Source organism: Drosophila ananassae, chromosome XR (assembly GCF_017639315.1).
Source record: "Drosophila ananassae strain 14024-0371.13 chromosome XR, ASM1763931v2, whole genome shotgun sequence".
Lineage (NCBI taxonomy): Eukaryota > Metazoa > Arthropoda > Insecta > Diptera > Drosophilidae > Drosophila > Drosophila ananassae.
The window spans coordinates 16,221,382-16,233,280 of record NC_057932.1 but is presented as its reverse complement, the minus strand read 5'-3'; the positions used below and the strand labels follow the sequence as shown (position 1 = coordinate 16,233,280).

The window sequence follows — 11,899 nt, the reverse complement described above, 5'->3', positions numbered from 1 at the left end:
CCAAGTCGGTCGGTCCACCCCCGGAGGCCCCCGGCAAGTGTCACGTCAACCACATAAATTAAATACACAAGCAGCCTGGCCTGGAGGAGCTTGGAGAGCTCCTTTTTTTTTTGTCCTCCATAGACTAGATGATACCTTGGAAGAGGTCTTTAAACTAAATGGGGGGAGATAATATTTTAAAGAGATGGGTTAAGGGAGATGGGTCTAGGGGAGTTTATTTGGGAAGTAGAAGGAGTCTTCAGGGATAAGGATATTAAGAGGTTTGATTGAGGGACTAATCTTACTAATAGGAGGACAAATAGAGACGCGGACAGACGGACAAGCGGACAAGCGGACAGGGTAGTAGCTAAGAAGAGGTAATAGAAGGTTTAAATTTAATATTTGTATTAAGATATAGGTGTTTAACGAGATACTTAATAGTTCTAGAGAGGCGTAGGCCCACAAATAGTTATGCGGACAAGCGGACAACTGATTTGGCGGACAAACGGACAGGTGTACTAAGAGACACTCGAAAAAACATGCTTTTCTTAAAAAAACTTAAATATCAGGTCCAATAAATATTTGTAAAAATGTAATAATATTACAAATAAGCTTCTTAATAATTAGACAAATAGTTAAAAGGACTAACGAACACACGGACAAGTAATTAAGCGGACAAACGGACAAGTGACTTAACGGACACTCGAAAAAGCATGCTTTTTTTAAGAAAACTTTGGCCTCAGCCCCAAAAAATAAATTTAGAAAGGTAGTAATATTACCAAGAATCCCCTAAAAAAGCGGACAATTGGTTAAGAAGGCTAACGGACACACGGACAGGTGATTGGCGGACAAACGGACACTTGAACTAAACGACACTCGAAAAAGCATGCTTTTTTTAAGAAAGCTTCGACTTTATGTTATGGAAAACTATAAAAATGTAAATAATATTAAAAATATTATTTTGAATAAGCGGACAAGTAACAAGAGGTCTAACGGACACACGGACAGATGATTAAGCCGACAAACGGACATATAAACTAACGGACACTCGAAAAATCAAGCTTTTTTTTAAGAAAACTTAGTCTTGAGGCCCAATAAATCTTTTTAAAATGGTAGAAATATTAAAAATATTCTTCAAAATAATCATGCAATTAATTAAGAGGACTAACGGACAGGTGATTTGACGGACAAACGGACAAAATAATACCCAAAGATTGTCAATCGAAAGAAATTCCATTAAACCCTTAACAAACAGCCACCAAAAGATAGCTCTTAAACCCACCGGCTCCTGAGGAATACCCTTCCAGAAGGACAGAACCAACCGCATAAGCCATCGGCTATGCCCGAAGTGGCTGAGAAAAAATAAGGGTGCAGACGAGAACATGAATAAGCAGCCGATCGAAACGAGCACAAGACAAGATAAGCAGATAATTTTCTAGCTCCAGTACTCGGCGACCGGCGATCGGTCGGCCAAGTTGGCCGCCGGCAGAGCCAGTCCCCAGTCCCTTGTACCAGTACCAGTCCCAACAACAATGGTGGACAGAAGACTGTCCAAATTGGACCACAGAGGCTGCTCTTGCTTCTCAGCCATAAGAAAAAAAAAAAAAAACAAAAAAATCCCCCTGTCAGTGTCTCTTGCCCCTTTAGTGCCTTGGTCTGACCCAGTGCCTGGTACCCTTAACAGCAACATGATGTTTTACTAACCAGGGGGAAACGGACAGAGACCGGACAGTGAGCGGACAGAGAGCGGACAGTGGCGGACAGTGAGCGGACAGTGGCGGACAGAGGACAGAGCGGACGAGGGCTGCTAATAATTTGTGTACGCGACGCCGGTACCGCTGTAGCCGCTGAAGCAGCCGCCGCCGCCGGTTTGGAAAAAAGGAAGGTATCCCATCTCCGAGGATCGCTCCTCACAATGGATACGATCCCAGAAAATAAAAAAAAAAAAAAAAAGGAGAGGAGAGGAGAGGAGTTTCGAGTCCATTGTCGTCCTTCGTTTCGTGCTAAACGTGTTGTTGCCAAATTGTGAACAAGATTCATTCATGTTTCAACACATTGAGCAACACGGTCTTCTTCTGGGTTGCTAACCACCAAAAAAAAAATAAATAAAAAAAATAAAAAAATAAAAAAAAAAAAAAGAATAAAGAAGCGGCGTGTGAACAGACGCCGCCTTAAAACAGAAACACTGTGAGGGAAATATATGTTTAGACAGATCTATGGATGAATGAAATGAATCCGATCAGACAGTAATTGGGGAATGCAAAAAAAAAAAATAAAATTAAAAAATAAAGAGAGACTCTTCCGAGACAGCCACTCCAGAGGTGACTCATCTTAGAGCTTTGAACCTTTCCCGCTTCTTGTTGAAAAAGAAAAAGGGTTTCTAACCCCCATGAGAGAGGGGGTTACCAACCGGAAATGCCAACATTCCAGCGGCATTCCAATGCCATAAAAAAAAAAAAAAAAAAAAAACAAGAACAAGGTTGAACCAAAAAAAAAATAAAAATAAAAATAAATAGGAAGTGTGCTCTCCAATGTCCCATTGTGTGTGTGTTTGGAAGATGTTTCTTATTATGAAATTAGACTGAACACGAACTGGCGGACAGATGCGGACAGAGGGACAGACGGACAAGCGGCGACACTTGGCCAGTTCAATGAATGAAAACCGAAAATGAGAAATGAATGATATCATGGGCATTGTTAGCTAAGACCCGACCTGATCCGATCAGGTCCAATCCAATGCGATGTGATACGATGCGATACCTATCCCTAAACAAAAAAAAAAAAAAATACAAAAAAAAATAAAAGACGAGAGACCAAAAGACCATAGCCTGCGGGTTTGTTCGATCCCAGGGACCGGCAAACGAGATCAAATGCGATAGCGCCACAAAACGAGCCACCACCACCACCAGCAACAGCAACAGCAACAGCAGCAGCAGAAGCGGCAGCAACGTGTTGCTCATTTAGCTGGCAGTCCAAACGCGGCCATAATTCAACGCTTTTGATAACTGCGTTAGGTTGGCCACCATCCCGGCTCCTTCATCGCCATCGCCGACTCGCAGACTCCTGCCGGCCAGGATCGGCGCGCGTCAGCACTCTGAGGGACCTGAAATCCGGAGTACAGTGGGTCTTAAAGGGCTCAAAGGGCCTACAAGGACTTTTAAGGGCTTAAGACTGAAAGAAAAGAGTTTAGAGATAAAATATGTTAAAATAGTGGTACTGATTTTTTTTTAATAAAAAATTGAGTATATTTTGTATTATTGTAGTTTTAAACAATTATTTTTTATATTCAATATTATCTTTCTTTATAGTTCTTTACTACTAATATTGTTTATTATTTAGATTAAAAATTTATAAGTCTTAAAATATATAGAGCCTTAAAAATATGTGTTTTTCAAAGGTAAAATAATAATAAAAAGTCTTATTTATACAACAAAATCTTTAAAAACTTCAAAAATACATTTTAACATCCACTATAATTCCCAACTAAACATTCTGAAGCTTCATTCTCAACAGCTTTAATGGCTTTTGAAGTCTGAAGCTTTTAAGTCCAAGACTAAAGTCTAAGTCTTAGATTCTTTTGAAAAAAAATTAAAGATTTGTAAAGCTTTCTTTCAAAAAATAAATAAAAATACTTATTTTATGACAATAATTATATTAGAAAAAAAAAATATGGTCACTATAATTCCCAACCAAGTATTTAAAAATATATAATTATGAAAAAATACTTTTACTATTTTGGTTTTTATAGATATTCTTTAAATCTTAAATAAATAACTAAATATAAAATTAAACAAATATAACTAAAAATAGAATATTAATCTGTATAATTCCCAACTTCTTCCCAAATTCTTTTTAAAAGAAAAAAAATCCCTAAGCGCAACAATTTATATTTTCTTGTCTAAATAATTTAAAATTTTAGCTTTCAGTAACTTGTTAAAAATGTATATTAAATTTAAGTTACAATTATTTAGTTTTAGCCCACTGTGCTTTGCCTGAAAATCCTTTTTTTCTGCGCCTGCTTTGTTGTACAATTTGATTTTGGTGTTTGCCTGGCGATTTGTTGTGTTTGATTTGCTTTTGTTGTTGCTGTTGTTGTTGTTGCTTTGTGGCAGTGGTTGTGGCTCCACCATCTCCACCCTTGCAACACTCCACCCCCTCACCCTTGCCCCTCATCCCTGTCGCATTCCAGCGCTGCTTACATTGTTCGCTTTTTTTTTTTTATTTTTATTTATTTTTATTTTTTTTTTCTTTTGGTTCATTCAAATTCTTTCGGTAAAATTCTTTTGTTTGGTGTCAAGTTTAACAAATATTTGCGGCCTCTTGTCTTGTTTTTGTCCCATGTTCCTCGCGTGTAGCTTGCCGCCTGTCATTGTCATGCCCCTGCCACATGCCCCCTCGCGTGTCCTTTTTTTTTTGCAGCCATGGGGGCGTATGAGTAATCAGTATCGCTTGCAATTAGTTGATTTTTACCTATTTTTTTTCTTTTTTTTTTTTGTGTGGAAAGATCCTAGAAGAAAAGTCCTAGTCTCCTGCAAAAGTTATTGGTGTTGCAAGTTGCAAAGTCTTTAGAGGCAGCAGCAACCATTGTTGCAACTCTCTTATCGGGCGGGACTGGGACTGGACACTCTTGGGGTCTTTGTGGCGAACATTTTTGACTCCCCGCTGTGTGAATCGCACAAAATGCCACAAGAATTGCTGTTGCAGTTGCTGTTGCAGTTGCAATCTCTGTGGCAGTGCCCCCTGGTGGGGCTTAGGAGGCAGGGGTATATACAGTATATAGTATTTGCCAGCCAATATGGAGACTGTTTTTGCGACAAAAGTGCCACTGCAACACCAACACCAACAACACCATTGCCTTGCAACGTGCAACAAAATGAAACCGTAATTGTTTGTTTATTATGGGCTTTTGAGTTGTTGTTGTTGTTGTTGTTGTTATTCTTATTGTTGTTATTGTTGGTGGTGTTGTATTGTTAAATGTTAAAGTACTACACAATATTTATATTGGCATTGTTCGCGATTTCGTGGCAGTTGCATTCTTTTTTGGAGCATATTTGCCTTTAAATGCTCTGGTTTTTAATTATTATTAATAATTATTATTATTATTCATTTAGTTTTAAGATTTAAACAATATTTAAGAGTAATTTAGTGAGTTTTGTGTAGCTATATATTATTAAATATTTTTTAAGCTATATATTTATGGATTATTTAAAGGTAAATGAGGTAGAATGATAGTAATTTTTTAACAATTCCATAATTAATAATTATTTTGTTATTTTAAAAAATATATAGAATTTATATATAGAATAAGATTATTTGTACATAATTTTCTTTTTTAAATTATACATTTGAATGTGTCTAAATTAATTTATTATTTATTTATTTATTTATTACCTTCTTTAGTGTCTTATTTCTATGTAAATTATAAATAATTTTTATAATTGTTTTTTTTTTGTTTATTAATTTATATTTAGTTATTATTAATATTTTTTAAGCTTCTGTCAATTCGCATTTCTATCTAAATTATAAATAATAAGAAAATATATTTATTTATTGTATTTTACTTCACAAAGTTATTATTATTTAATAATTATTTATTATTAATTATTTATGTTTGCTCTTAAATTATTAACTTATAACTAAAAACTAACTTATAACTTTTTTTCTTAAAACCTTGAAATCAAAAAAAGACACTTCTTCCCTGACACTCATTGCCCCTTAAATAGATCACTTTATAATAATTTTTTTTTGCTACTTACTAGTTCTCCTTTAAAGTCCACCTTCCCCTCCTTACAAGTAGAGTATCCTGGAGCAGAGCTGGACGAGATTAGCATCGGAGACACCCTCGCCGACGCACAGAGGGGAACCCGGCGATGTGTGGCACTGCTGACACTTCAATGGGCCTCTCCGCGGGGGCAGGAGGCAGCTCACCCCCCAACCCCCTCTACCATCCAACTCCCCAGCTCTGGTCCATGCCACATGCCCCAACTCCAAGGCTTAAGTTGCCTCATGCTGTGGCGCTATGCTGCGATTATGGCCACGGATTAACTTCCTCTTTTGGCCATCATCATTGTGGTTATTGTTGTTGCTGGTGTTGCTGGCTTTGTGCTACTCCTGCCAGCCGATGTTGCACCTACTGCGGTTGCACCTACTGTGGCTGCCACCATTGCCACTGATTGCCGATTCCCGATTGCCGATTGCCGGAGCTTAATTATATCTAATTCGAGTCCGGGAGTTGCCGCCTCTTAGGCGCTGATTGCGATACGGCTTCTATTGCTTATCGTCCGATTACGGCAGCGGTTCCGGGGGCGATAAGATTACCTCCAAAAAGGGGGGAGGGGGATGGGGAGGTGGCACCCCCTCCTGGAAAACCTAGCCCCAAGAGAGCCTAGAACTATGCAATACTCTTTGGGAAGAAATAAGGGTTTCATTTAAATTTTATTTTTAAAAAGGGACTATTATTTTAAGTTTTTAATTGTTGGATATTTTTTATTTAGGTTTGGAATATTTTTTATGATTGTTTTAGATTTTAGGATAATATTTATTAGCTTTTATAAGAATTTTTTAGCTAGGCTTTATAAGAATAATTATATTATTAATTAGTAAAATTTTAAGGTACATTTTTTGTTTCAAATATCATAAATATTTGATTTATTTATAGTTAAGTACAGTATGAAAAAATTTTATGAATAATAGAAATAGTTGGAAAAAGATTAAATAGTATATAAGTAAAGATTTTATTAAATTTATTTAAAAAAAAGAAACCAACATACCCTACCATGTATCTTGTACGAGTATCGGGTATAATTATATGCTCCAATAATATTTATTATTATAAAGAATATCTAAAATTAAGTATATAAATTTATAGAATTTAGAATATTATAAAAAAGAAATCAAGAAATATAAATTATTATCTTAGGCGAAAAGGACTTATGACTTTTAATATTATATTTAAATTTAAACAAAATTATGATTAAAACTGTTAAAATTTATATATTCCCCAAACAATTTCCATAATAAAAAAAACCTTTTATAATACCTTTTATTATCTTAAAGAAAAGTCTTAAAAAATGCCCTTAAAAAACTGCAATTATTTATTTCATTGTTGCAATCTGTTTTTGAATACGAATATACATATTTTGATAATTCTCTGCCCTGCCTACCTGAGGATCTGTGGAGCTGGAGCTGGAACTGGAGCTGGAGCTGAGAAGCTGGCCACAAATCCCTAACACCTTATAACACCCTATAAATCAAGTGCTTAACCGTTTTTTACGATCGCCGGCGTTTTTTGTATTTAGTTTTTATTATTATTTTATTTTTTTTTTATTTTTTTTTTTGGCAAAAACCTTTTTTTGGCTAAGCTTGCCCCATTTCGAGGCTTGAATATTTTGGCTTTCAATTTTTATTTATTATTTCTTTGTGGCTGCTGAGCCGTCGGCAAGGTCGAATAAAAAATGGAAAAAAAAAAATAAAAAGATATAAGACTGTTTGGATTGTGCAACCGCTGACATTGAGAAACTATTTCAGAGCTTGGACAGGAAATGACGGCCAAATCAACTGCACATCCTCATTTATATATCTTCCATATAATAATATAAAAATATACAATTTTTTTTGGCGTCGGCGTTGACAGTTTGGGAAGTCTGGGAGAGTTTTTTCCCAGCGGCGTCGGCAAAGTTAAAAAACGGTTGCCAACAATGGCACCCGGGGCCGTGTTAATAGAAATGTTTCAAGATTCGAAAGAAACCGAGTGTAAAGTAACGTAAAGTAACCCACCGAAACACCAGTGAGGTCCAAGTCCTAGACCGGCCATCCAGCCAGCCATCCAGCCAGCCAGCCAGCCAGCCAGCCAGCCAGCGACAATTCCGAGGAACTCCATAAAAATAGCTAAACGTGCAAGGGGCCGCCCAGAACTCTACCAGTTGGACTCTAAGACCTCCCCACCTCCCAAAAAAAAAAAAACCAAAAGACAGTAAGAAAACGAAGAACTTGGAGGGCTCTACTCCTCATTTCATTTCAATTGACTGACATTTTTTTTATTTTTTCTTTCTGAAATTCCGAAATTCACTTTCATCTTTTGAATAGAGAGCCGCAGGAGAGAGGAGAACACCCAAAACGAGGACAAGGATCCTAGGTCCTTTAATGTCTAAATTTTGTGATTCCTGATTCCAGATTCCCGATTCCTGATGTGTCATACCGCCCAGGATCATCAGGTCAGACCTGCTATTGTCTAGATTCTAACTGTTTTTTGAACAACAGTCCTTTCCAGGAGTCTCTCTATCTCTTTCTATTTGTGTGTGTCTAAATCTCTCTCTCTCTCTGTATGTATGTCCTTTGTATCCTTGGTGTAAATATTTTCCCAGCATCCTGCTAACGTTTTGACAGTTTTTATTAGATCAAGGCCCCGGGGCTACAAGTGGCGTGTGATAAATTGCGGCCAAAAATGCAGCTAAGCAAGGAGATGGTCCTGCCCAGATATCCTTCCCAAACACACACACACACACACACACATAGATACTCTATAGGAGATGTAGGATTATTGGTTTATAAGAAGATCAAGTGTCGTACACTTGGCTTCCCTTTTATTGTCTGATAATTCGTGACTTTAACACACACTCTCTCTCTATTTGGCAATTAGAGAGTCCTTTGAAGGGAGTCTCCCTTCTTAAGGGGAAAATAAATCCCTTTACCAGGATCTCTAATCTCTAATCTTTGATCTTGTTGAGGAATTCAGGAATTTTAATTGCCAGGGGGCTGGTTATTTATTGTTTAATTTATTAAACTACATTTATTAATAGAAGATCTTTGGGAGATCCTTGAGATCATGGAGAATTCTGTTTGAATTTTTATGGATATTACGTGGTTAACTACTCCTTGGAACTTGGATCTTATAAGAAATTTAAGAAAACTTCCCTTCAAATTACTTATCATCTAGTATTTCATATTTTCTTTCATTATATCATAGATTATAGCATTATAACTTATCATAACCATCTTTTAATAGAAGATCCTTGATACCTTTGAGTTCTGGATAGGTTTTTAGAGGTACTACCTTGAAGACCCACTCCCTAGAACCCCTCTCTAATAAGAAATTTAACCAAATTCATAGATCCCAACATCATAACTCATCCTAACCCTCTTTTAATAGAAGATCCTTGAGATCTATAGTATTCTTGAGGCATATTATAGGTACTATCTTGAAAACTACTCCCTATAACCCCTTTCTAATAAGAAATTGAATAAAACCCCTTTTAAAAAAACCCTCTCCCATCCATTATATCCTTGATCATAACATCATAACTCATCACAGCCGATCAATGATCCATAACTCATCTTCGTCCCCACTCGATTTGATTGATGAACTGTGATTCTGGAATAAAAACTCACAACTCACAACTCACAACTAAAGTATGCCGGAGATCCCCCCTATCGATTTGAAGCCAACAACCCAGCAGTCTGGAATTTACAAAAAAAAAAAAAAATAAGTCACACTATTAGTTTTTTTTTTGTTCTTTTTTCGGTTAGGCTATTCTTTTTTTTCGGTTTCAGGACTCAGACGGCATTCTGCATAAAATAAATTAGAAGTTGAAATAAACCCGCTAGGATGCAAAATTCGCAAGTGATCAGTAAGGTGAATGCAGGACTGCGTCGCTGTTTGAGTCATCATCGAAGACTTTGCGATAATATTGCCGAGCTGGACAAATTATTTTGCCAGGACGAGTTCCTCATGAATCCCCGTCGACTGTGGCAACTGATCCAACAGCAACAGAATCGCCAGGACGAGATCCTTGGAAGCCAGGAAAAATCGGAAGCCAGAACGGATATGGATAGTCGGATGGGTGTATTGAGTTCTAAGGAATGCCTGCTAAGTCAATCGCAGTTGCCAAGTAAAATTTCAAAGGTAATAGGTCGATTTTTTTATAAAATATTATTGTCCGTGTGTCCGCGTGTCCGCATAAGAGTTCTAAGTTGTTTATTTTCTAAAATATAGAAGCTAGAGCTTTGAAACTATATTTTTGGATACTATTTAGGTTGTAGAATCAGAATCTCTTCTTAGATTCTTCTCCCTCCTTTCTCTCTTCTAGAAAACTAAGAATTATACTGTCCGCTTGTCCGCGTGTCCGCCAAATCGTTCTTTTTCGTATATCTCCCAAAGTATAAGAGCTACAAGTCTGAAATTAAATACTTATATTATTTAAATAACCTCTTTCTTTATCCCTAGTTTCTTCTCCCCTTCTCTTTCTTTGGAAAGTAGATGAACTCCTGTCCGCTTGTCCGCGTGTCCGCCAAAATGTTCTTTTTCGTATATCTCCCAAAGTATAAGAGCTACAAGCCTGAAATTAAATACTTATATCATTAAAATAACCTCTTTCTTTATCCCTAGTTTTTTTCCCCTTCTCTTTCTTAGGAAAGTAGTAGAAACCCTGTCCGCTTGTCCGCGTGTCCGCCAAAATGTTCTTTTTCGTATATCTCCCAAAGTATAAGAGCTACAAGCCTGAAATTAAATACTTATATCATTAAAATAACCTCTTTCTTTATCCCTAGTTTTTTTCCCCTTCTCTTTCTTAGGAAAGTAGTAGAAACCCTGTCCGCTTGTCCGCGTGTCCGCCAAATTGTTCTTTTTCGTATATCTCCTAAAGTATAAGAGCTACAAGCCTGAAATTAAATACTTATATCATTCTAATAACTCCCTCCCCTAGGCTAATAAGAACTCCCAAATAAATCGACCTCTGAGGAAGTTATTGCAACCGGAAAACTCGACCAGAACCAAGCCAAATGATTCCTCCAATCCTCGTCCAGCACCCACGCCCCTGCCCTCGCCAGAGCGACTCCCAAAGAAGACTCCTTGTGGTCGTCCTGTTCGAAAGTCGATGGCCCGAAATGGCGGACAGTGTTTGCAAAGCAAAAAAAAGAATTATTAAATGAGCCTAGATGTCTTTTGGCTGAATCCTTTAGAGATCCTTGGATATGGATAGTGCCAGTGTTTTCTTAAGGATTACCCCCAAAAGTTGAAACTCCCCAAAGCCCAAAGCCCCAAACCCCCACTCCATGTGTCTCCTTCCTAAAAAGTTTTGTTTCGGTTTCAGTTTCGGATTCGGATACGGATTCGGTATTTCGTGCTGATCTCGTTATTGTTATGAATAAGTTAATAACATGGCGGAAGGCTTCTTTTGTCGTGGCCCAAAACAACCCAACAACAACAACAACAAGAGGCAACAGCGCTTATTAAATGATTGAAGTATATTATTATTTTTTTTTTTATTTTTTTGGAGTTGGGGGTCTTCAAGCTGGGGGCCTCCATAAAAATGTTGGAAACCTGGTTCTCGTTTGGATGGCTGGATGGCTGGATGGCTTGGCTGGTGCTTCTCCTCCTTGCTTTTTTTTGTTGCTTTTTCTGATGCTTTTTTTTTCTTTGCTGATTTTTTGCTGCTTTGTGGTTTTTTTTCAGCGACCACCACCATCAATAACAGAGGTACCGGCGACGGCCCGGGCCATATTTATGATTTGTTAAGCAACGCCGAACGTGCGAAAGGATAATCACAAGCGCCTGCTGGCACGCCCCCTTTACCTTAGCCCCTTTCCAGCACAAATATTTTTTTTTCTTTTTTTTTTTTTTAGCCTTTTGCGGCATCGTGTGTGAGGCATTTCCAAAATTGAGTCAATGACTTTTATTTTTACGACTGCGACTGAGGACTGAGGACTGGAACTCTGTGGCGTAACTGGCATGAGATCGCTTTCGGGAAAAAGGGCCATTTGGCATCCAAATCTGGCTTTTATGACACTGCCAATTGAGCTATTAGAGCCGGACATGCCACTATCTCCGGGTTACATAGATAATAAGCACCTGTATTTATACCCAGTACTTATCAGATCAAGATGTGCCGGGTGGCGGGGGGGATTGTGCCATAAACTTGATTAT

General features: G+C 37.5%; 1 protein-coding gene across 1 annotated transcript; it reads left to right on the top strand.

Annotated features, from left to right (window-relative positions):
* Positions 1 to 9,480: 9,480 nt before the first annotated feature.
* On the top strand, positions 9,481 to 11,229 carry LOC6505176. The gene is made up of 2 exons (XM_001965449.4): positions 9,481 to 9,880; positions 10,680 to 11,229. The coding sequence occupies exons 1-2, from the start codon at positions 9,584 to 9,586 to the stop codon at positions 10,899 to 10,901; spliced, it is 519 nt and encodes a 172-aa protein (XP_001965485.1). The 5' UTR covers positions 9,481 to 9,583; the 3' UTR covers positions 10,902 to 11,229.
* The last annotated feature ends 670 nt before the right edge of the window (positions 11,230 to 11,899 follow it).